Source organism: Gouania willdenowi, chromosome 15 (assembly GCF_900634775.1).
Source record: "Gouania willdenowi chromosome 15, fGouWil2.1, whole genome shotgun sequence".
NCBI lineage: Eukaryota > Metazoa > Chordata > Actinopteri > Blenniiformes > Gobiesocidae > Gouania > Gouania willdenowi.
In genome coordinates, this window is record NC_041058.1 from 1,712,986 (window position 1) to 1,740,377 (window position 27,392).

Consider the following 27,392-nt stretch of genomic DNA (forward strand, 5'->3'; position numbering starts at 1 on the left):
TCCCCTCCCAGGAACAAGAACTCTCCGTTCCCTCTGTTCAAGCCTTCGTCAGCCAGATCAAAAGGGTCTGGGACAGGGCCAGGGCCGGACTTATACAATCAACTGAGAGGATGGAGCGGCAGGCCAACCGCCGTCGCTGCCCGGCACCAACCTACTCTGTGGGCCAACGAGTCTGGTTGAGGGCCAAGGACCTCCCTCTGAAGGTCGAATCTAGAAAGCTGGCACCCCGGTTCATCGGTCCCTTCCCCGTGGAGAGGATCATCAGTCCGACAGCGGTACGTCTCACCCTTCCCAGAACTTTGAAAATTCACCCCACGTTCCATGTCTCGCAGGTCAGGCCCGCCAGGGACTCCCCCCTGGCTCCTCCTGTCCCCCCCCCCCCTCCTCCCAGGATGGTGGATGACTCGCCCGCCTACTCGGTTCGGCGCTTGCTGGATGTCCGCCGCAGGGGTCGCGGCCTCCAGTTTCTCGTGGACTGGGAGGGTTACGGGCCTGAGGAGAGGAGCTGGGTCCCCCGCAGTCAGATCCTTTGCCCTGACCTAATCAGGGATCTCAAGCGGCGGTGTCCTGAACGTTTTGGTCGTGCGCCTGGAGGCGCACGTAGGAGGGGGGGTACTGTCATGCCCTCTACCTCTGGCATCTCCTGAATTGGTCCGTTGGCACCATCTGGTGGTCTCCATTCATCACTGTCCGGACTACTCACCTCTGATCATCAGGATTGCTTCCAGCTGCGGCGGGGAGTGGTCTCCCCACCTGCAAGTATTCACACCACTACTTAAGACATCGGCAGACCACAAACCAACGCCAAACCATAAACAGTGTTCACTTTGACCCTCTCTGCCGCTGGGATCTCTCCTGCCTCCTTCCCACCTGCAACTACCATCACCTCTGAAATCCCTCAGCTCACTCCACCCTTCAGCTGGTTCTTCCCCACTCCTGTGCCAGGCTCCGTCGTTTCTTCCGTGTTGGCTGCAGCTCGAGCGTCTCCGTGTTCCTGCCCATTTGGGGTTCAGAGGTTTTCTTTGTTAGTTTAGCCCATTCTGAGTTTATGCCTTTAGACCTAGGATTTTGTTTGTTCGTCAGTAGTTTCCTGATCGTTTTTATTTAATCTTAGTATTGGGTCTCCCTCAGTTTGCTCAGCACTTCTTTAGTTTCTCCACCACCCCACTTAGGGCGCGGGTAGGTTTTCTGTTATATTCTGTTTATGGAATAAATCATTTAATTGTATCTGTGCCTCCTGTTGTGTTGTCTGCGCTTGAGCCTCAGTTCAGTCCTGTGACACATGGGTCTCATGTCTGAGGAGCATGAGTAGAAACACACGTTCAAACAAGTCCACAATGTTCATTTACAAATTAAAATACAACATAAGGTGCAACAAATTAGGCCATATAAATACATAAATATCATGTAAAAAATGAAGGCCTGCTGTGTTCAATCCATGAGGTGAACACTTCTGTGTTTGCATGTTCTCCTCGGTGCTTGCATGGGATTTCTGGGTACCCCGTTACCTCCTAGGTAAGCTAATGTTAAGCTAATGCTAAGCTAAAGGTGTGTTTTCACTGGCAATAACGGCTCTACTCTACTGATATTAGGCTAGTACTAAATTCATGCTAGGCTAGTATTAATGCTAAGCTAATGTTAGGCTAATGCTATGCTAGTGTTAAGCTAATGCTATGCTAATTCTAAGTAAAAGTATTGGCTCTACTCTATTCTACTAATATTAGGTTAGTGCTAAACTAATGCTGTTCTAATGTTAAGCTAATGCTATGCTAGTGTTAAGTTAATGCTAAGCTATTGTTAGGGTAGTGCTAAATTAATGCTAGGCTAGTATTAATGCTAAGCTAATGTTAGGCTAATGTTATGCCAGTGTTAAGCTAATGCTAAGCTAATATTAGGCTAGTGCTAAATTATTGCTTGGCTAGTATTAATGCTCAGCTAATGTTAGGCTAATGCTAATACTAGGTTAATGTTAAGCTCATGCTGAGCTAATGTTAATGTTAACGCTAGGTTAATATTAAAATAATGATAAGATAATGTTAATGCTAGGTTAATGCTAAGGTAATATTTGGTTATTGATAAGTTAATGCTAAATAAATGGCAGGCTAATGCTAAGTTAAGGCTAATGCAAATACTAGGTTAATGCTAATTCAAATACTAGGTTAATGTTAATACTAGGCTAATGTGAATATTAATGCTAAGCTAATACTCATGTCAATGTTAACATTAGGCAAATGCTAAGCTAGGCTAATGCTAAGTTAATATTAATGCAAAGCTAGGTTAATGGTAAGCTAAAGCTAGGTTATTATGAATGCTAAGCTAATGCTCGGTTATTGTTAATGCTAAGCTAATGCTATGTTAAATGTTAGGCAATTGTTAAGCTAATGCTAATACTGATGATAATGCTAAGTGAATGCTAATGCTAAGCTCATGCTAAGCATTCTTCTACATTATCTCATGGAGGGATCAGCTGTATGTTTCAGTACACTCATCCTCCCTTGCATTTTCTTCAGGAAATGCATTTTTTCTAGTTGTCAATGTTACCCCCTCGTGTGCGACAGCATTTTTTCCCAGTGCTCCCGGTTTTCCTTTTGCCTCTTTTGTTTTTTTGTTTGTTTGTTAGTTTTTAATCTAAATCTGTTTTCCCATCATGAACACATTTCTTTCTGCCTCTTCTTCTCTGTGACTCTGTGCAGCAGTGAAACCTCGCAGGGATTTTAGAAACTCTACAAAGTGATGGAACGACTGAAAGCTACAGGAAATACAGGAAGTCTCCCACAGAGCAGCAGAGGCCAAAATAAAGAGCTGCTCACCATCGGCACACAGTGGAAGGATCGATACCACACACACACACGTGTGAAGCGGAGAGCTGCGCACGTATGAAAGAAATTCTAAAATAAAACCAAGGAACAGCTTTTTAAAAGGTTCAAATACTGAACTTTAAACTTCTGTCTGAAATCTGTATTTTTAGTGCTAAATACATCAGATCACAGCTTCATTTTGGATTCCAATGAACCGTTGCTAATGCAGAAAACAATGCATTTAATCACGAGTTATTTCCTCCGCCAAGCGCGAGGCATCGCTAGGCAGAGCAGAAGGTAATGTTTTACCCTATATTTGTCTGCATTTATCTGTCAGTTAGCAAAAGAACTTGAAAAGTTATGAACAGATTTGGGACAAGGAACAGGTGATACAATGTGGGTGATGTTCTGGCTCCCAAACAAAAATATAGATATATACTGTATATATCCCATTTATTTTATTATTCCCATCCACACTGTGGAACTTCAGTAGAAATGACATCATCACTGGTGATGATGTCATCAGTCCTACCAATACAGTGATGACACTGGTATATTAGAAAATTCTAGGCTAATGCTAATGCTAACATGAGGCTAATGCTAATGCAAGGCTAATGCGATTGCTCGGTTATTGCTAATGCTAGGCTAATTCTAAGACAATGCAGTGTGACGCGGGCCAGTACATGCCATTACCCCTGAGTTAATCACAAGTTAATCGAGAAGTAATCGCTAGTTAACCATTAAGCAATCCTGTGTTGTGTGTTAATAGTGAGTTGATTGTGAGTTCATGGAGAGGTAATCATGAGTTATTCCTGAGTTAATCACAGGTTAATGACATGTTGTTAATCCTGATTTAACCATGAGTTAATTGTGTGCTAATCCAGAGTTAACCGTAATTCAATTATGTATTAATCATGTGATAATCCTGAGTTAACCATGTGTTAATCCCAAATTAACCATAAATGAATATTGTGTTAATTCTGAGTTAACCATGAGGTAATCCTGAGTTAACCATGTGTTAATCCCGAGTTAATCTCAAATGAATCATGAGTTAAACGCAAATCATCTTAAATTAAATGCATATTAAACAGTTATTCCTGAGATTTTTTTAATACAAATCTTTAAGAATTTTTTAGATTGTTCAGCAAAAAATATTTGAATAAATAATTTAAAAATAAATTAACTTCTTTACAGCCTTTTTTTAAAAAAAGGATTTCTTAGATAAATATTTGGTGAAGATATTATTTGTGGTTAAATGTCACATGCTTTTCTTTCCAACGTACAATCCTTCCTTCACATCATTAAATAATAACGACAACAGAACTTTGACGTTTCCTCTGACGTTCTACGACTACATCTCATCTCCAGAGGTGACCAGTGACTTCACTGGTGTGAAAATATCTCTGAAATACAATCTTTTTTTATTCTGTTCACATGACTAATTACCTGTGGCTAACACATTGTGTCTGTGTGTGTGTGTGTGTGTGTGTTCATGTGTAGCCATGTCTTCTATAGACGATTCGTTCTGAATGATTTATGGCAGCAGCTGCTCTGAGGCTTCAGCAAAAACACACACACACACACACACACACACTCTCATGTGAAAATGAGTGTGCGTGTGTGTGTGTGTGTGTGTGTGTGTGTGTGTTTGTTGCTTTAGAGATGCTGTAAAGTCCTAAAGTGTCACGTAAACCAGAGATGAGTTTGTATGAGACAGTGGTGAAGGAGTGTTTTTTATTATCTTTTGCTGGAGACTGGAGCTTATTGATCAGCACCAATTGATCATTGATCAGCACTAATTGATAGTTTCTCCACAGAGAAGGTGGAGAGTCATTGATAATCCATTTCACTGCTCTTTTCTGCACTGACTGTTAGTGAGAACATTATTAGTTTGTTTTATACTTTAAATAGTAATTTATTCTTCATGTCTTCGACAAACACAGAGAGATGAATTCCAGCATCTTCATCTACAGCAGAGATGCATAACTTTTATCTGAGTGGGCGGGGCCACAAACGTGTGATTGTATCTGATCTGAGGGTCACATGATCAACATTCATGTCAGCATTAAAATAACGACCAATCTGAGCATTAACACAGGAAACAAACTGTTTTTAAATGTTTTTTTTTTTTTTATTAAATCTAATTTTATGTTATTTTGGGTTTATGTTATGAATCTAGATTAGCTCTTATCGCGCTAACTTCCAAGATTGAATCAGTTTGTGCTGGACTACGTAGCTCGATAATGTCTTACGGAGTTAAATCACCCTGGTAACTTAGGCTGAACGGCTAGCCTGGTCGGGAGCAGGTTTTTCTCTGGCGATCTGAGCAAGTGCTAAAGACCCGCCTCCTGACCAATCAGATCTCTTAGAAAGCGAGCTGTCCAATAAAAGGTGATGTGTGAACACGTCACTTTGTGGATCTGATCTGACGCTGACAGGAGATAAATATTTAGACATTGATGCAATCCTTTCATTTACTGATGACATCATTTAGGAAAGATATAGATTTATATCTGATAGACTGATCTACAGTCATCTGATGAAGTCTGTGTCTCTGTATACACAGATGGGTGAAATAATTTGTTTATTCATTCATTCATACTCTATACTGAGGCTGACAGCATCATCAGGAACATACTACAGTGAAACAATGTGTTCTCATCCCAGTGTGTGATAAATAGATCTACCTGAATAGAAACACGTGTGTGCTGTAATAAAGTTTAACTGCAGAGCGCTGTCTGTCTATCATCCAATGGATTAATATCATAAATAATGTCACATTTTTACACATTAACAGTATCAGCTGCTTCCTGCCTGAGTTCTTTCATTCCTGCCTTTTCTGTAACAACAGGGTTGTTTTTGGTTTAAAAATGCTTAAGTTTGAAATTCATCATTTTAAACTTCAGCAACACATAATCTGGTCGGGACCAAGTTATGAAGTGGATCAGATCTAAGCAAGTACAAAAGCTCCGCCTCCTGGTGTACTGCACTAACACTGTTGCTCTTCACTGTCATCACGAATTTAAATTCATTATATTTGTTTAAGATCATAAACTGTTCCTCCTGTAAAGACGCTCGCTCTGCCAGGTTCTCCATTGATTGGTCAGATGCTGCAGGCTCCACCCCTTTTATGTGAACGCGCCCGTACCCAGGCTGAAAACACTTGGCCTAAATGAACGTGTTGTAATCGAGATTCATAGGACAGCTGACAGGGAATGTTTGGTTAGTTGAAGCCAGCTAATGGAGATTAATTCAAAACATATTTATCAAGATTCGTAGCTTAGGCCTTTTAGGTCTCATTTTGTGTGTTTTTGTGGTTATTGTAGTTATGTGCATTTATTTGCTTATTTTGTGCGTTTTTTGTTTGTAAATTTGAGTATTTTATTGTGTGTATATATTCTGTGTATTCTTCTTATTATTTTGCATGTTTGAGTCATAGTTGTTTTAATATTTTTTCTTTTTCTGTGTGCATATTTATTGCCGTCTTACTTTCTTTTAAAATAATTTTGTGTATTTTTTTTGTTTTGACACGTTTCCAATGACTGACCAGAACTTTTTGTCAATCCGTGTGGCGTTAAAGCTTTCAGAAACAGCGAGGGAGAAGTGAGACCTTTAAAGTGAAGAAGAAGGGAAGAATAGAAAGATGACGCAGAGGCATACGCACAGCACTACTACACACACGTGTGCGTCACACTCATACCGATGGAAGGAGAGAAAAACAGAAGAAGATGATGAAAAGGTTGGGATGAATGCAGGGGTGAGCCCACTGTTGCCTGGAGGGAGGGACAAGCACGAAGGTGAAGTGCTGAGCATGTACAGCAGCGTTGATCAAAGTGGGATGAAAGGGGTCTGGAGGAGAGAAGGGTCCGTGGAGACGGAGACTATTTCTAGAGCGCTATCAGTCACCGGGGCAGGGATGAAAAATGTAGAGCATCATTAGGAGAGAGCGGCACACGCACACGCACACGCACACGCACACGCACACGCACACGCACACAGACACAGACACAGACACACACACAGACCTTCCTTGAATTTGATTTGAGCTAGCCTTGTGTTTACCACAAAATGTTGTGGAGCGGGTATATGTGGTCACTCATGTGTGTTGCAGTAGAAATTAAACTGGTAACCGACATGAGGAACCCTTAATCTCAGAGCAACCTCACCAAAAAGTTAAGCAACACCATAGCACCTACAAAAGAAAATGTCTGCAACTGCCCCTGCGGGCCAAATTGGATGCTCCAAAGGGCCGGATTTGGTCCTCGGGCCTTGAGTTTGACATATGTGCACTAATTAATCTGGAAAAGGTAAAGGTGCCAATGTAAACCTCTTTTGTTTACAGAAAGAAGATAAAAACAGTTGTGACCACAGGGGGTGACAGTTCCAACTCTGTGGTTTGGTAGTCGACGATGAAGCAGAGGAGAAGAGCTCTCCAAAGGGACCTTTACTCTCCCTCAAACAGTGTGCTGACACGCTCTAGTGGCTGAAGTTAGAGAGTAAAATCACGGACAGTTGAAGACACACAAACCCTGAGAATAATCCTTCATTAATAAATAAAGTTTGATTTTCATTTAGTTATGTGCATTTTCTGGGGGTCGTTTTGTGTTTTTGTGTTTGCTGTGTTGTTATTGTAGAGCTAAATCGAGTATTAAGTAGCCAGTGAGCATAGCATAGATTTTTACATGGAGATTTAATAGTACAGACTGGTCATGTCTTTAATGCTCCAGGAGCATTTTTTTTTTTTTCAAATTTCCAGCCAAACCACACGCACATTTATTTACATTGCACATGAATTTCTATGACACTACATAAGAAAAAAAATTATGATGAAGAATATTGGTTTCAAATATTATCAAAAATTAAAAAAAACAAAAAAAAAAAAAACAAGACAAGACCTGGATTTGTTGACAAGTTTTTTTTTTACAAATTTAATTGAAAGTAATAATGCAGGAAAAACAGAAGACTGACCTTGACCTTAAATATGACCTTGCACAAATGTCAAGGTCACATATTGAATGGAAATGTTGTTCAATGGTACCAGTCTGAGCACTGGATCTCAATTAGTGGCCAAGTTTTGGCTGAGCTACGTCGTTCTGAGGGCGTTGAGGTCTCACTGTTCACTTTTCTGAGGAGTTCTTGACCTTAAATATGACCTTCAGCAAAGGTCAAGGTCGCACATTGAAAGGAAATGTTGTTCAACGGTTCCTGGTGGCCAAGTTATAGGGAAAAAAGTTTTTTTTGTGACGTCATGAACTTTGACTCCTACTGATCTTTTTACTGGTAGGTCGTACAGCTTTTTGTCCAAAGACATAAAATACTCCACTTGTGATGAGCTTTTCATAAACGTGACATTTTGGCTCCAAAAAAGTTGACTGCACATCGTTGACATCGTCTCTATGAGATGACATACGTGTCATTAGTGCTGCATTAATAGTCTAGGAGGAGTTCTAGGACAAAGAAAAATAAGAACTCCTACGATAACAATGTATTTGGCAATTTTCAATTTCCAAATACAATAAATAAAATAAATCGTGCATCAATATTATTTAACAGCGGTAATAAACAAGCGTCTCCATCATTAATTAGTGCGACTAAATAAACGTGCACCGTGGGAATCAGTCAGCTGTGACGCTGTGAAGGTCAATCTTCTTAAACGCTTACGACGACAAACATCTCAGGTGTTCAATGTGCACAGCATCAATACCAGGTTAGTCACACAATAACTGTAAAAATGTCACTTCTTTTTACGCAGACAGTGAGAGTGATATTAGATGGAAATGTATTCATAAATTACCAATAACCGCACGGCTGTACATGGACGATATTACGTTCATCATGAATGAGACTCAGAATGTTCCTACATGTGGTCTCACAGAACTTTAAAAACCCTTTAAAACGTGACAAATAAACACCAACAAACTGCAGCTAAACACAGATAAAAGTGGAAAACAATCATAATTTGATTTTCCTTTAAACAAAATGTAAAAAAAGATTCCTCAGATTGTGAGAGTCATGGAGAAGATGAATGATTAATAACTGTGAGGACCTTTGATCTTTCCCTCGCTGAGTTAATAAAACAAGATAAACTGGGACATATTGGGGTGAAACTGGTTTTAGATTTTAATTAAAAACTGATATTAGGTTCAGTTGCTTTCTGTCAAACACTGAAACAGTTCTAATAACATTTACACGCGACGATTCTGCTCCAATCACAGCAGCCAAAGGAAAGGGGCGTGTCCTGTGGATGGCTGCAAAGCAGGAAGTGTAAGCCAACGGCAGAAGGTTAAGGAGGCGGGGCTTCCTGCTACTGGGTTAGTACGAACCCAGTGATGCTGCATTCGATTGCACTAGGAACCAGGATAAATCTGACAGAACGAATCGGATAAGTGCACTAAAACGTCCCTTGAGCTTGGGACCCCGACTTGGGAACTCAGGCAGGATCCAAGCATGCTAAGCTAACCCAAATATGTGAGACTGGTCGCTACATGCTAAGCTAACCCAAATATGTTGGGCTGGTCGCTATGTGTTAAGCTAACCCAAACAAGTGGAACTGGTCGCCAGGTGCTAAACTAACCCAAATATGTGAGACTGGTCGCTACATGCTAAGCTAACTCAAATATGTGAGACTGGTCGCTACATGTTAAGCTCACCCAAACATGTGGAACTGGTCGCCAGTTGCTAAGCAAACCCAAACATGTGAGACTGGTCGCTACATGCTAAGCTAACCCAAACATGTAAGACTGTTCTCTAGATGCTAAGCTAACTCAACCATGCTGGAGTGGTCGCTACATGCTAAGCTAAGCTAATCCAAACATGTAGATCTGGTCTCTAGTATGGACTTGCACAAAAAATACACACAACATTATAAATACATCAAATAACTACAACAGCACATGAAACAACAGTGAAAAATCACAAAAAAACTCAAAAAACATGACAACACAACTACAACAATCTCCAATTTATAGCAGATTCCCAGATTCCCAGTCCTGATGAAAACCTTTGTTTGCACAAACTGCCGGAGACATTTATATCATATTCATTTATTAATCAGGTGCATGTTAACGGACTTTTTTCACTAATCACAGCTAAACAAACCGTGAGACCAGTGATGACTACGTGAAGGTGACGTGACCTCTTCTGTCGTTGTTTAGTAACCATTCAAAGACGGTCTTGGAGCTAAATGTATGCCAGAAGGAGGATAAACGGATGTTAGGCCATTGGTGACATCCGTGAAAATAAGTTTTGAAAAGTTAAAAACCAATCAGTAAACCCTGGAGAGGAAACGTCAGGTTCACCTTTCCTCTGGCACAGAAAAATCCATGGTAATCATTTCCTCCTCTGATGGAGACAAAACGCCTTCTCACTGAAAACCACCCGCTTGTTCCAATCAATCCTAATGTTCCCGGTCGGCACATTTTCACTCAAATTATCTCCTGTCACGGGTCGTTTCAGACGTGGCCGCTTTAATCGACTTCTGCGTTCTGAATCAGGGCCACGAAAAACATGAAGATTGAAAGAACGAAAGTGTGACATCATTGCGTGTTATTCAAACCAAATGTAAACAAAAGCAAGCATGACACTTCTCGGAAGCAGAAAAACACAGGGACGAACAGGTTGGAGAACCTCTAATCTTCTCCAGCATCTCCAACAGCACCAGTCGCTCCAATAGGAGGAGTCATTTTTACACAAATGTGGCCGAAAACCTTCTAAATGTTCTTATTAGTAGTTTCACTCTAATAGAAAACAATGGGATGTTTACAGGCAGTGGGGCCGTGTGACATCATCAATCACATGATTTCAAGATGGAGGAACACAGGCTCTAAAACTGTAAAGTAATCCTGTTTTGAATAATTAATTAAATTAATATGGTGCATAATAATGTGTTTTGTTACACATAGATCTACTAATAAGGACATTTAAAAGGTTTTAGGACAAATTTGTAAAAACTGTGGAGGATCTACAGATGTTTTTCCACTGATTAGCACTAATATGGTAAACTGGATGAACACATCTCTAGCCACAGGCTTTTAAGACGACTGTAATCAATCCTTAAAAAGCCTTTCCTTGATCCAATATCCAACCTTCCTTTTCAAAATCTGTGAAATTATTCAGTGTCAGATTGTAATTTCTGCTTGATTTTGTTTACAAGCAATAATAAAAATATTAATATCAATATTGCCATTTCTGTTTCCCATCAGGAAATGAATTCTGTATTTTCTGTCAGTTTAAAGTCCTGAATTAATTCAAAGTAGACGTGCAAGCAGCAAACAGAAACGTCTCATATCGAGTTAATCCAACGCACACACTCACTCATCGATCTATTGTTTGTTTAGCCCCGGAGCTCCAGCAGGCCGAGCGGTAATCAATCCGCGGCGTGCGGAGGAAACATGCCGCAGACGTTCGCTGCTTTCAAAGGTCCTGCATTAGCAACACGTCACTTTAAGTCTGGAGTTATTGGAGCGTTTTTCCTCATTACCACCAACAACAGGGCATGAAAACATCAGCTGGTCATTACATCACTTCCTGTCACACGTCAGACAGGAAGAACCAAAGAATGAGTTGTTCACCAAAATAAATCAATAGTACAGTAAAGAGAGAAGAGAGTTTAAAATGATTGGAGCGGAGAACATTGAAACACACACAGAATTATAGAAATACAGATCTATAGACATAAAAAAATATAGGGATATAAAGATACAGATATAGATTTATAGAGCTATAGAAATAGAAATTTATAGAGCTATAGAAAACGATATATAGAGCGATGCATAAATAGATTGATATAAAAGTGATGTAGAGCTTTAGAGATACAGATAGAGAATTCAAATAGAGATAGAAATATAAAAACTAGAAGTAGATATAGGGAGATACATAAAGAGAGATGTATAGAGATAGAGCGATGGAAAGATAGATAGAGATAGATTTAAAGCTACAGAGATACAAACATATAGGGAAATAGATATGTACAGTGTATCTATGTATATACAAGATTCTACAGCGATATGTATAGATATATAGGTTTAGAGTGATAGAGATACAAATAGAGCTAAAGAAATAGAAATGTAGGGAAATAGATAAAAAGATATATTTATACTGTACATAATATACAAGTATAAGTAGCCTATATAAATATAACTATAGAGTGACAGAACGATAGAGAGATATAGAAATATAAAGATGGCAAAGAGTTCAAAGGACTTTTCTTAGACAACCTATATAATAATAATTAATCCACAATATTCTAACCTTTTCATGATTTCTTATCTACTTTATAACTATGGAAGCCCAAAAGAGTCATAATTAAATAAATAAATAAATAATAATGTCGTTTTTCAGTATGACTTCGATCTGTCAATCAAAGCTAGTGGGTTGGACCTCTGCTTGATCCTTTAAGATCCATTAGTTTTCCTGGACATCGGTCATGGCCGTTCTTTGACCGACACAGTGGTAGCAATGGGAGGGAATATAAATAAAAAGTATTATTAATAATAAAAAATAAAGCAATAAAAGTGCAGTGAGATGTGTCGAGCTTGTATGTATTCATTTTGAGTGAAGGAGCGGGTGCATGCGCGTGGCCAATGTGTGTGTGTCAGTGGAGCAGGTGTGTGTGTGTGTGTGTGTGTGTGTGTGTTAAGACCTGGGTTCAGTCCAACATGGTGACTGTGACAGGTAGTGAGGTTTATGTTAATAAAGTACAGTTCTCCAACACCAACACAGCTGTTGTTTCTGAGCGGTTCCACTTTTATCTGAGGATTTAACACCGGAGGAGGAGGAGCTACATTCAGCTCTGGAGAGTAAGGACCTCCCCTGGGTCCCCCAACCACGGTTAGGAGATGAAAACAAGAGAATTATAACATTACTCGGTCCGTGAATGGATATTTATCTGCTCTTGGCTTGCAGTTTTTTGTTGTCAAAGGTTGCCATAGCAACCACGGAAGAATGTACGTTGTAACGAAAAAACTACAGATTGTTTACATAAACTGAATGGATTCTGTGAAATTTAAGGGTACGTTTCTCACTAGAAATGTCATCAAAACATTTGTAAAGACAATCTATGAGTCAATAATGAGACTGTGTTACAGTAACGTGTGATGCATTCGTGGCGCTCAGGATTCTCAGCATTAGTGATCAGTCTCCACGAATCAATACTGCTCATGTCTGTGTAAAGGATCAGCCAATCACTTCACTGGCTCCGCCTTATGTTCTTTGATTGACAGACCGAAGTCATTCTGCTGAAAAACGACATTATGAAATAAAAAGGCCATTGTGGAATAGGACATTATGAAATAAAAGTGGTGATTTTATTGTGACCTGATGATGATGATGATGATGATGTGATTGGTCTGAGTGAAAGAAATAAAGTGAAAGCAGAAAAAATGGCATTAGAAAGTGAAAATTATTGCCTTGTGTTAGCTCAGAGACACAAAGCTCATCATCAGAGAAAGAATCAGCCATCAATATCCAGCCCAGTGTGTGTGTGTGTGTGTGTGTGTGTGTGTGTGTGTGTGTGTGTGTCATGGCTTTAATGTTCAGTCTGCTCTCCATGCATTTACCTCAAAAAGCCCTCAGCCGTATGTCATCCTCCTCCTCCTCCTCCTCCTCCTCCACACAACGGTCCCTCTTTACTTAACAAGGTCAGGAGACGGAGGAGAGCGTGTGGGTGTGTGTGTGTGTGTTTGTGTGTGTGTGTGTGTGCGTCAACGAAGCCAGCAAAGACTCACAAAAAACACCAAAAATACATCATTACAACAAGAAGCAAAAATGAGTCCAAAAAGACACAAATTTATTCTTTATACGTCTGTAAATGAAAAACAGGAACAGATCCATTATGTATATATCTGTGAATAACGGAGAGGAATAGATCTATTCTTTGTACGTCTGTAACAAATTGAATAAACAGATCTATTCTTTATATGTCTGTATCAAAGGAAATTAACAGATCTATGTAGGACAATCCTTCTCACTAACCGATGCTGTTTGTTTGGTTTAGTTTTATTCTGAAGGGCTGCAGTGAAAGCTTTAATGTGAAGGATGTCTAATATTTGTCCCTACTGTATATTGTCCCTCTGAGGCTTCCGTACTCACTGCATTAGATATGAGCTCCTTATTGGTTCAACTCACGATCAATAAACCTGCACTAAACGCTCAAAAGAAGACGTTACATATAAATATTAACAGTAAAACAGCACAAATATGTGAACTTTATATATAAGTAGTACAAAGTTAAACTGTTGAGGTGAAGAGAGCGTAGCTAACTGGTTTTGATAGCGCTGCTGTTAGCATCCATGCTAACCGTCTCCAGAGAAGCTCCAGGAACACAAACTTCTCTTCCAACGTGTTCCAAACACTGATAAATCACAGCGTAGATTATACTGCTCAGTGATGGTCGTCAGAGGATCAAATGTTTTCCATTCATTCATCTTCAGTCTCTGTGTTTAGCTTCATCTGAGCCAAGATGATAAATCCTCTAAAGAAATATTTCATAAGGCCAACAAACGCTGTCCCTGCTACACACACATCCACTGCTTCATTTGGGCCGGAGCAGGATCTGGCTCCTCCCAGATTTGGACTTATTTGATTGTATCCAGCATCTCATTAACCTTTAGGTGTTTAATTATATTTTTGAAGTATTATATTTGGACAGCTGTGTCTTTTTCTGCTAAGCCTGACTAGCAGTGACAAGCAGCACAGTAGCAGTTAGCTTAGTGACTAGCAGCACAGTAGCAGTTAGCTTAGTGACTAGCAGCACAAAAGCAGTTAGCTTAGTGACTAGCAGCACAGTAGCAGTTAGCTTAGTGACTAGCAGCACAAAAGCAGTTAGCTTAGTGACTAGCAGCACAATAGCAGTTAGCTTAGTGACTGGCAGCACAATAGCAGTTAGCTTAGTGACGAGCAGCACAGTAGCAGTTAGCTTAGTGACTAGCAGCACAGTAGCAGTTAGCTTAGTGACTAGCAGCACAGTAGCAGTTAGCTTAGTGACTAGCAGCACAGTAGAAGTTAGCTTAGTGACTAGCAGCACAGTAGCAGTTAGCTTAGTGACCAGCAGCACAATAGCAGTTAGCTTAATGACCAGCAGCACAATAGCAGTTAGCTTAGTGACTAGTAGCACAGTAGCAGTTAGCTTAGTGACTAGCAGCACAATAGCAGTTAGCTTAGTGACTAGCAGCACAGTAGCAGTTAGCTTAGTGACTAGCAGCACAGTAGCAGTTAGCTTAGTGACTAGCAGCACAGTAGCAGTTAGGTTAGTGACTAGTAGCACAGTAGCAGTTAGCTTAGTGACTAGTAGCACAGTAGCAGTTAGCTTAGTGACTAGCAGCACAGTAGCAGTTAGGTTAGTGACTAGTAGCACAGTAGCAGTGAGCTTAGTGACTAACAGCAGTTAGCTTAGCAACTAGCAGCACAGTAACAGTTAGCTTAGTGAATAGCAGCAGTTAGCTTAGCGACTAGCAGCACAGTGGCAGCTAGCTTAGCAACTAACAGCACAGTAGCAGTTAGCTTAGCGACTAGCAGCACCTGTCCTGCACCTATCCAGTGGACATAAGCTAACCCCTCATGACTTATGAAACCCAAAGCAAACCTCAGCTGTTAAATATGTTAAAATATAAAGTTCTTCATGGTAAACAACATAATAGAAATGCTAACGCTCAATCCTTTCAGTGTGACAGTGTTACTTTGGATAGATTCTCTCTGGGAGTCTCTTCTGCAATATTATGAATGGGTGTGGCTTAAATGTAACTAAGTCCATATTTCTAGAGCAATACAATGTTTCACCTTATGGGGGCGCTGCACTTATTCCACGTTCAGAAGAACGTAAGAGGGAAAGAACTTCAGCAGACGGGAGAATACGTGTAAAGCCAGATTTTGATGGAAACGCCCACATTTCAGGGCTGCTCCACCCACAGTGCGTAACTGGGAGGAGAATAGCGTACAGCTAGAAACAGCAGCACTGCACGGCTTTTTTTGACTTACGCACATGGGAGAATAAAGTTGTCGTTTGGTGTATTTTTGCTCTCATTTTATATGTTTTTCAGGTCAGTTTGTGTATTTGTGTTGTTTAGTGTTTCCTTAAATCATTTAGTATGATGTTGTTTCAAATTGTGTGTTTTTGGATTCATTTTGTGTGTTTTTGTTGTAGTTTTTTATGGACGTTAACTTTTCCTTCCAAACGATTTGTGTATTTTTAGACGATGAACTTAATAAATAAACGTTGGACACATCGTTTCATCTTTATAACCTGAGACGTGAAGGTTTCAGTGTGAAACAAACCCATGGATTGTGTGTGTGTGTGTGTGTGTGTGTCAGAGACTAAAGCACACCCCCCCCATGTGCTTTTAAAGACCCTCACGCTGCTGTGGATGGAGTTGACATTTAGTGTTTAATGTTGAGCACAAACATCCTCCATCACTGCTTTACAGGATGTGAGTCTGACTGATTCTGAAGCTCATTCTCACTGAATAATCACACATTTACACTTTTTTTTATATTTGTTTTCTGTTTCTAACCAATTTATCACATTTCACTGGAAAATAAAGCTTCTCACTCAGAAATAATGATTTATTGAGTCTGTGAGAGGATTTAAAGGAAGAATAAAGAATAAATGGTTCTTTGTACTCCATATGCTGTGTGTGAGCTGAACCAACAAACAGAAGTTATTACTTACTGTATATACTGTACATGTTATGATTTATATTATGTTTGGATTATATTCTGATTTTTTAGAACACGTTATGATTTATTGATCAATCAAGACTCATCTTGAGGATTTTGCTGTTGAAACTGTGTATTTTGTTGTCCTTTTGTGTTGTTTTCAAAGTCATTTTATGTGCTTTTATTATTGTATTAATTTCCAAATACTTTGTTCTCATTAGAGTTCTATTATTATATTTCTTCTGCAACTCCTTTGTTTTATAACTCCTCCTAGATATATCAATGCAGCACTAATGACACGTATGTCATCTCATAAGGACAATGTCAACGATGTGCAGTCGACCTTTTTTGGAGCCGAAAAGTCAAGGTCACGTCAACAAAGTGAGACCACAACATTCTCAGGATGACAAAGCTCATTCAAAAAATATCCTTTTTTCTCTATAACTTGGCCACACATTGAGATCCAGGGCTCAGACTGGTACCATTGAACAACATTTCCTTTCAATGTGTGACCTTGCCCTTCCCTCATGGTCAGTCTTCTCTTTTTCCTGCATTATTACTTTCAATTTCATTCGTAAAAAGATCAAACTTGTCAACAAATCGAGATACAGGTTGTCATTTTTGCCAGTTTTTTCAATTTCCAAAATACGTATTTGCCTTGTGAATACAGGTCTTGCCTAGTTTTGTGTGTTTCTGTTGTCATTTTGAGTGTTTAAGAAGTAATTTGTGTTTAATGTATTTTGTGTATTGTTAATATCTTCATTTTGTGTATTTTTTTTCTTCTCATCTCTTATGTTTTTAAAGTAACTTTGTGTATTTTTTTTTTTTTATGTAAATGAGGTGTCAGTGGAAAGGTCTGGTCCTCCCGAGGCTGTGGAAGTTTGGTGTTTTCCTGCACCAGGGGGTAAATCAGCCTCTAGCTGAAAACAAACCACATATTTGGACTCAGGGGGAATAAAACGCATCTGCTGGTGCCACTTTTTTTTTTTTTACAAAGTAAGCAATTGTTTTGCACCGCGATTGAGTGTTTCACATCTGCCCAGGAGTGGGATGCACATATTCAGACTCAGGAGGACCAGACCTTTCCACTGACACCTTGTTTGGCCTGATCCAAGTATTTTTTGGTTATAGTGAAGTTCACTTTGTGTCTAGAGAACATTTAGGTTGGTCAAATCACCATGAACGAACACACACACACGCACACACACACACACAGTTGTATCAGTCGAGTGTTCCTATTGGTTGTCGTCCTGAGCCCAGATTACTGTGAGCAAGCAGACACTCAGACCACATCAGAGCTAGCCTCGTCACTCAAAGCTAAGCTAACCCAAACATATGGGACTGCTCGCTACGTGCAGCAGGCCAAGACATGATTTTAAATCAGCCAATCAGGAAAGAGCATGGGACAGACACATTTAGCGTCTGCAATACACGGAAAGGAACCACAACATAAATATAAAAAAGTGATTAAAGTTGCATCAAAAATACACAAAATTACAATAAAACACACAAGACAACATTAATACAGAAAGTGATAAAAAAAAAAAAAAAAACAAGTGCCATTAAAAATACAAAAACTTATAACAAAACAAAAATACACTAATAAAAACACAAAATCACAAAAAAAAGAACCACAGAATTACACTGAAAACACAAAATTAAAACAAAAACAACACAAATACAGAAAGTGATTAAAAAACAAAATGACAACAAAAGAAAAACACACAAAACAACTAAATAAATAAGTGATTAAGACACACACACAAACTTCCACGACAACATAAATACACAAAACAAAACACAAAAACAACATAAATACAGGGAGTCATTACAAAACACAGTAAACACACAAGACGACAACAGAGCTACAGACAGTGAATTAAAAAAACACACAAAATAAAACAAAAAATTACAACGTGAACACAAAATGACAATATGAATAAAGGAAGTGAATAAAAACACAAAATACAACTAAAAATACACCGAATTATCACAAAATCTACCAAAAAAATTGTATAGAAACATTTAGGACCAGATCTATTCTTTTTACATCTGTAACAAAGTCAGTGCATCACTGACAAGACACACACAAGTCTACAGTACTGGTTCCATGGTTGCTAGGGGCAACACACACCTTATAAAGGGGCGGGGCTTAGCGTGTATGAAGTCATGCAGTCGTCTGTTGCAGTCCTCAGAGAGGCATTTGTCTGAGCTGCACTCGAACGCACCGCAGCAGTGATATTACCCCACAGAGAGTCGTCTAAAGGACACCATTTTACTGTGAAACGTAGAAACAACCAAAGCTGTGTTGTTTATGGAACGGCCGCCGCACACAGTTCACTAAATATATACAGAATGAGTTCAAAAACATTAAAACCATACACTAAAAATATGAAGTACACAAAGCAACAGTAATTATTAAGCATGTCTCGATACAACTTTTGCATTATCGGCCGATACTGATACTGATGCGATACCAGCATGAATCATACATACTTTTATTACTAAATACTAATTAATTCTGGATTCATGTGACATGTTAGAAATAGGGATAGGAATGGAAAACCGGTTCTTTCTGAACCGGTTTTCCAGTAATCCAATTCCTAGGAATCGTTTGTTTGCTTGTATTTTAATTCCGCTTATCGGTTCCTCTTACGTCACAAATACGTAACAATAAACTCCTCCAGGTCCTGTATATTGTGTTTATGCTAGCACCAAGTGAAGCTCCTCCCACCATATAGTTGTTTGCTGTGCTGTCCTCCGTGCTGTGTTTGTAGCGTCTCTGTTGCTACGAAACAGTATTTATTACCAAAATCCTAAAAGTATCAACAGAACAAACTAAAAGGGACTGGAGACACTGGCCAAACTGAATAAAAGTAGGGAGGACACTGGGCCAACCCTATACAGGGCCATCGTCCCAGTGTCCACCCTCTAAAATACAGGAACATGAAAACAGGACTACCAGAGATCTCCAGTCCAAACTAAAATAACAAACATCTCCAGTGGGGAGCTGAAGAACTCTCCCCACATGTCTGCTGCTGGTCTGTTGTTGTGCCTCACTCCTTCTGGTCCTCTCAGCCCTTTATAAGCTCCTCCTCCCTCTCCTACCTGATTACTGATGTGAGTCAGGTGTGTTAGGAGAGAAGAGGAAGGGCAGGCTGAGAGGCCATGAGACACCAGCCTCAGTAACACCTCATCACAAGTGATGTCACTAAACAGAGAACAATAGTCAGCAACAGTAGGGATGAGAAAAACTGACCCATTTATTATGAAACAACTGGTTACATACATTTTAACCTTCAACATAATATCTACAGTATTCTACAATTGAATAAAATAAAATGAAAAATGAATTGCTAAAAAAAAAAAAAAAATCAGAAATTTGAATCCGATATTCTTTTTCAGGCTAATATCTGACCAATATCCAATATTGATATGGGATCAGGACACCCCTACCAAAAATATACATAAATTACCCCAAAATACATCAAAATGACACAAAAACAGCAAAATTAAAGCTAAGACTATAAAAAAACGACATTTAAAAAGCATAAAAGACAAGTAAAATACCCAAATATGAGCAAAAAACAACAAAATGACACTAAAACAAGCACAAAAATGACAGCAGAAATACACAAAAGCAACAAAAGACCAAAATGACACTGGTCTTCTAGATAAACTTTGTCCATATTAACCCCTGAAGCGTGACAAAAACAGGGCCGCGTACCCACTTTAAGGTCCAGCACCACATGTTGGAAACCCCTGCATTGAACCAATCATATAATATACACAGTTCAAAGGATTCCTCGACCTCAAAGCCTCGTTTATTTGATTTATTCATTAACTTAATTTCAAAATACTATAAATACTATTATTTAGTTTTATTTTATTTTTCTACTTTGCAGAAGACATATGTAATAAATAGATTAAAATTACTAATATTATTAAGTTTTACTTTCTATTGCACATTTAAAATTGAGCTTTAATTAAACTAAAGTATATTTTATCTGATTAATCAATAGAATTCTTGATTACTAAAGTATCTGATAGCAGTGCTCCTTGTGTTTAGGTCTATTAATCAGCCTGTTTGGGACCAAAATAAGAGAAAAGGCAGGATTTTAAGGCCGTGTAGTGAAAACTTTGGACTTGATCTCTTACTTTGAAAGTTTGCAGGTTTTTTTCTGACCCAATTAAAACCAAAGTGAGTCCTGTGTGGCTCCTGGACTTCAGCAGGTTTGATGAGTCCATTTTTCTTCTTCCAACTCTGCTCTCTGGTCCAATTACAGCCACCGCCAGACAAACATGGAGCTGCTCCAATCCTCTGTGGAGCAGTGTGTGTGTGTGTGTGTGTGTGCGCGTCACACACATCCTCCTGAGGTACAAACATTCCCACACTGTGTTTACTATTCTCAGGATGCTGCCCTCACCTTCTCTCTGTCAATGTGGATTTTATTAAAAAAGGTGAAAATAGAACAACTGTCTCCTCGTGTGTCATAAAATACTCCACACGTCCAATCAGAGGCTAATTGTATAGCATGGGACACACATTTAACGTGTGTAATACATGAAAAGTAACGACAACAGAAATATACAAAAAAGTCATTAAAACACACAAAGTTCCACTAAAAATATACAGAAAGTGATTTGAAAAAACACAAAATTACAGCAAAAATACACAAAGTGATAAAAAAAAAACACACACACACACACACACACACACAAAGTTACATTTAAAACACACAAAATCAACAAAACACACAAAACAAAAACAAGATAAATGAGGAAGTCATTACAAAAAACAAAAAGGACAAAATTACAACAAAAACACAAAAGACGACAACAGAAAAACAGAAACTGATTAAAAACCCACAAAATTCCACAACTTTTCAAATGCCAAATACAATAATAAAGTTAGTGAAAAAAATACTTATTTCCTAAAATGGATGAAAAGCTCATTTCTACCACTACCATGTGCCTCGAACCACTAATATAATGTCTAATATTATAAGGTTTGAATGTAAATCAAAGGAAAAGAGGCTAGCAGGCTACGAGGAACTAACGCTGAGCCTGAGCCTGAGCCTGAACCTGAGCCTGAGCCTGAACCTGAACCTGAGCCTGAGCCTGAACCTGAACCTGAACCTGAACCTGAACCTGAGCCTGAACCTGAGCCTGAGCCTGAGCCTGAACCTGAGCCTGAGCCTGAACCTGAGCCTGAACCTGAGCCTGAACCTGAGCCTGAGCCTGAGCCTGAGCCTGAACCTGAGCCTGAGCCTGAACCTGAGCCTGAGCCTGAACCTGAGCCTGAACCTGAGCCTGAACCTGAATCTGAACCTGAACCTGAGCCTGAGCCTGAACCTGAACCTGAGCCTGAACCTGAGCCTGAACCTGAGCCTGAACCTGAGCCTGAGCCTGAGCCTGAGCCTGAGCCTGAATCTGAACCTGAGTCTGAATCTGAGCCTGAATCTGAACCTGAGCCTGAGCCTGAGCCTGAGCCTGAGTCTGAATCTGAGCCTGAATCTGAATCTGAGCCTGAATCTGAATCTGAGCCTGAATCTGAATCTGAGCCTGAGCTTTGTCTCACTGACTGAACCATGACCATGATGAACGTCACTGGTTTTCTGCTGCTGTCTCTGGTAAACGTCTGACTGGTCGTAGTGAACAGTTGCGTTTTTTGAGCAGATGTAAAGACTTCACCTTTGACCTTCAGCTGTCCCGCCTGAGCAAACACTACGTCAGCATCCGGCCCACAAGCTCCGCCTCCTCAGCTTCCAGCAACACTCAGAGTGTGTGTGTGTGTGTGTGTGTGTGTGTGTATCATCCATCCATGCACACACAGGAAAGAGCTCTTTCTAACTAGTAGCTTCACCTTCTTCTCCAATGAACTCTAAGCTAGCGTTGCTGGGTGCTGTTTATCAGCCTCGTCACGTTGTTGTCATTTGTGCTATACAAATAAAGTTCAATTGAAATGAATCATGAATCAGTGAAATAATAAAAACAACAAAAACTTTCTGACACTATGAAATGTGACTCAGTTATGTTTGGTTTGGTTATTAACGGAGATAAAATCATTGAACGTGATCAAAATCATTGATCAGTTGTTATTTTGTCTTTTTTGTCGTCATTTTGTATCTTTTTGTCACTTTCTGGGTCTTTGTTATTTTGTTGTCATTTTTGTCACTTTCTTGAGCAGTTTTTCTCATATTTCACTGAAACATCAAACAGACTGATTCTGTCCACTAGTTTTGGGAGTCTTTAGTAAACTAGTCAACGGCTGCTCTCTCTGTCACTGAGGGGGCGGGGCTTCCCTGTCGCTCTAACACGGGCCAGATGACGATCACACGTTACACTGGTCTCCTCTTAGTGAACGAGCTGAGAGCGTGTGCTGATCCAGTGGGTTCACTGGGAGAGTGGAGGATGAAGGACTGGAGCATGTGAGGAGGTGTTCTCTCCTCTGACAGCTTCTGTAAATCTGTACGAGCTTCCAGAGTTACACTGAGTTTAGAGCAGAGCGTAACATTAGATCATAAGTGCTTCTTTAAATAACACACGCTCACACACGCTCACACACGCACACACACGCACACACACGCACACTTTAAAAAGACATTTTCAAAAAAAGTCATTGCTTTTAACTCTGGAAACACATTTTAGGACAAAGACCTAAACATTCAAAACTGCTGAATGCTAATTCCTTATTTTTAAAACAAATTCTGAGCAGAAACTTAACGGTGCTGTTGTACAAACGTCCCCTAAACCAGCGATTCTCAACTGGTGGGTCGGGACCCAAAAGTGGGTCCCAAACCTGTACTGGATGAGTCGCGGACAACTGGTCAAAAATGAATAAATACTTAATGTCTCTAATATTGGACTTGTCTTTTATTCTGACATGTATGCTGTGAAATGCCTTTTGCACAGGAAAATATATACAAACTAAATTTAGTTGGTTGAATTCTGAAAAAAAACAAAAAAAAGTGGGTCGCGATTTAATTGTTGTGGCAAAATGTGGGTCCTAGGGTGAGACCAGTTGAGAACCTCTGCCCTAAACTACACTAACACACTATGAAATGTAAAGAACTAAAGAAAATCACAATCCTACATTATATATATATATATATATATATTTTTTTTTTTAACTCCTTTGGCTCAAAGATGAATTAATTATAACAAGTGAAGACAAAGGAAACAAGTTGTATGTTTTTTTATTATTATATCATCTCGTCTTATCAAATCTCATATCTCATCATAGCTGATCTCATAATATGTCAACATCTCATCTTACTGTATCTAATATATTCTATCTAATCATACGTCACTGTGTGTCATCTAATCTCAGTGCATCTCTCCTCATCTTATCATATCTCATCTTATTTTGTCATAACTCATCTCATAATATGTAATCATGCGTCATCTCGTCTTAGCACATATCATCTCATTATATCTCATCTTAACGAATCGTGTTACATCTCATTATTTATATCATTGCATCTCATATTTAATAACTCATCTAATCTCATCTTATGTTATCATGTGTCATCTAGGGCTGGGCAAAAAAATCGAGTTAATCGATTAATCGAATTTGTAGATAAAAACAATTTTTATTTTGCAAATTCGAGTTTAAATTTTAAAAAAATAAATAAAAAAATTACATTTTAAATTTTTAAAATTTTAATTTTTTTTCTCACCACAGTTTTTTTCGTACTTTTTGGGGTTCCGATGTGAGCCCGCCCCCTCTTTGTTTACATGTGTTAACCCTTTGAGTAGCTATGTGTGCATCACAGGCATGTTTAATGTTTCATTCACACTATGCTGAGATACTAAGGGATGAGTTTATTATTTATTTTTTTAATTGTAATGTTATATGTTGTAAAATATGTAATTATCAGATTTTCTTCATCAGAAAATTTAAGCTACTGTAAAGTTGTTGTTGCACTTTTGCTTAAATCTGGTTAAAGCTTGAAATTGTTGAATGACAGAGTCTCCTTTACTTTTTATTTTGGGATTGTTTTATGTATTTTAACTCTTGAGGACAATCACAGCAATAAAGTTGTACTTTTGACAATATATCTGATGTCTGCAGTCATTTTTAGTGCATTAAAATAACAACCGAAACTTGAGATTTTTTTTAGGCAAAATTGCCCAGCCCTAGTGTCATTACATCTGATTTTTTATCAGATGTTGCCATTTTAATGCATCCTGTCTTCTCTCATTCCATTTTATATTTTCTGATCACATCTCATCTTTCATCTCGTCTCATTCTATCTTCCATCCATGTTCAGACCCACATGTTCCTGGTTTTCAGGGTCACGGGGGTTCATTCTATCTTATAATGTCCAAACTTGTTCCACATGAAATGTAAAAATCTTACCTTTAAACTCACCACTCTCACATCTCAATCCACACACTTTCTAAAATGACCCTCAGGATATTAAAGATACTAAATCTACTCTCATCTTTAAACTCACCTCGTTTCTTTTCTCCATTAATTATCATATATATTTGCCTGATGTCATCAGTGCAGGCTGAACCTGTAATTATATGACAATGTGTGTGTGTGTGTGTGTGTGTGTGTGTGTTGAATAAAACACACTATAAAAAGCTTAACAGTCACATTTTACTGCGATCGCACACAGCAGTGTTTCTCAAATGGGGGTACGTGTAACCCTATTGTACGCGATGGCACTACAGGGGGCACTTGATATAGAGGGCAATAAAATAAACAAATAAAAGCATTATAAATATGGGGCTTTATAATGTTTATTTTTTAGGTAAAAATGATAATCATACTAAATATTACCAACAACTCACAAAAACACACAAAATAAGAGGAAAATATAATGAATAATAAAAAGAACAGACAAACCACAACAAAACACACAAAGTGACACAAAAAACAAGTTGTTTTTTTCAAAGTATTCTGAGTAAAATGTTGTAGTCTGATAAAGGGGAACTAGTGGCACACAGAGTTATGTCAGAGGAAAGTGAATAATCAAACACACACAATATGATTTACAGCCAATATATTATTACGAATGAATGAAAAAGTCAATAAATGTTGTTTTTCTAAATAATTTCCCTCTTCCTTTATGACAGATTGTCTTCACTGAGGGACTAATAAATCATCATCTGATCAGAGTTTTGTTAATAATGTGATAAAGAAGCTCGTGTTGAACGTAAAATAAACACTAAAAATATCTTTTTATCTCACACACACACACACACGAGTAGAGCTGGGTATCACAAATTTCCTGAATTGATTTGATCCTGATTAAGATTTTGAATCAATTAATCAAGATTCAATTTCAATTCATATGATTGATCTTTCAAATTTTACTTGGATATTAATAAGTTGGTTCCAAACTTCTGACTGTAGTTGGGGCGTCTTAGTCAGCACATTCAGGTTGCTAGGCGCAGTAGTTCAACGTTGCAAACGGCAAACTGTAGCGCAAGACCACTGGGGTTAGAGTGGAAAAAAAAAAAATTTCAATGAAATCTAACCAAGATGGATTAAATCTATTATTTTACTCAGCTCTACACAGGAGTCGCTTATGAAATCCAAGCAACCGTTGGATTAAAATTGAAATTTTAAGAAACAAGTAAAGATGAACTACGGTCGGGCACGCGGAAAGTTTCCGCGCTGAATAACACGTACCACGTTCTCGAGAATTCAGTGAAATGACCCCCTGGCGCCCCCATGGCCCGTACAGAGTAATGGGCCCCATTCATATATTGGTACGTGTCAATGATTCAGAACCACCAACTGTCGTAATATTTGACTCACAAATAAATGAGAAAATGACTAATGGAAATTAGGGCCCCTGAATCGTGCGAGGCATAATCGTAATCTGCGTGGAATTAGCTTTGAAACGATATATCACATCACTATGTTCCCATGAATGTGAAAATTACCGTATGACAACAGCAATGGCTTTTGTAATCTTGACATTATATATAAACTTTATTCTCAACATTTCAACTTTAATTTTGACATTATATTTCAACTTTAATCGCGATGTTTCGACTTTATTCACAACATTATCTCGAAATTGTAACTTTAATCTCAACATTTTGACTGTATTCTTAATTTGCCCAAAATTATTTTCTCCATCATAATTGTCCCAAATCCGCTTCCGTACAAAATAAACCAGTAAACCTGTGATCCCATGTGCTGCAGCAGTAACACGTGATGTGTGCTCAACAGGTGTGTGTGTGTGTGTGTGTCCTCCTGAGGGACCGCGTACCGCAGTACTCACACAAAGGCGTGGTAAATGAACGCCCACTCTCGGGGTCTCTCCAGGACGTTGTACAGGTAGTTCTGAAGCCGCCGGTACCGCGCGTTCCTGCGGCCGCTCTGTGCGCTGTAGGTCAGCGGCTTCCCCAGTAGGCTGAGCCGGGCTCCCTGCTTCCTGTCCACAGCCCCGGCCCCGGAGGGAAGCCCCGCACTGTTCATCGCCCCGCGGCCAGACTCCACATCTTTCAGCGGGTGTTCGTGCGCCCTGTGGCCGGTGGAAGGCTTCATCCACATCGCTCCGCCCCCGCTGTCGTCGCCGGTGTGACTCCGCGGCATGGCATCACTTTCACATGCGGTCACCACAAAGTCTCTGAGCACCAATAGGACCGCAAACCAGCCCGCGAACCGGATCTAAAGAAGCAGATCCTCCTGCTTTAGTGAATGTGAAGGACTTCAGCGGTTCTGACACTGACTGAAGAACAGTGAGGTTTAGAAGGAGTGGAACCATGGAGACATTTGGCAGAGGGGAGGGATCTCCCACCTCTCACCCCTCCCACTGCCCTCCCCAAACCCACCCACTGTCAAACACACGCGCCTGCGTCTTTACGCACGATGGAATTATGGAAAATAAAGTTTAGGATCAAGTTTTATGAAGGTAGATTTGTGTCTTTATTATTCAATCAACAAAAAATTACTTTTAAATCAAGAAGTTGATT

At 39.2% G+C, this 27,392-nt stretch overlaps 1 protein-coding gene across 8 annotated transcripts in view; it reads right to left on the reverse strand.

Annotated features, from left to right (window-relative positions):
* Window positions 1-27,187, reverse strand: part of kcnq5a (potassium voltage-gated channel, KQT-like subfamily, member 5a) — a 68,354-nt gene extending 41,167 nt beyond the window's left edge. For all 8 annotated transcript variants that reach the window (XM_028468475.1, XM_028468471.1, XM_028468473.1 and 5 more), the window contains exon 1: window positions 26,699-27,187. In XM_028468475.1, the coding sequence (XP_028324276.1) occupies window positions 26,699-27,012 (314 nt within the window). In that variant the 5' untranslated portion in view covers window positions 27,013-27,187. The remainder of the gene's footprint in view (window positions 1-26,698) is intronic.
* Between the last annotated feature and the right edge of the window lie 205 nt (window positions 27,188-27,392).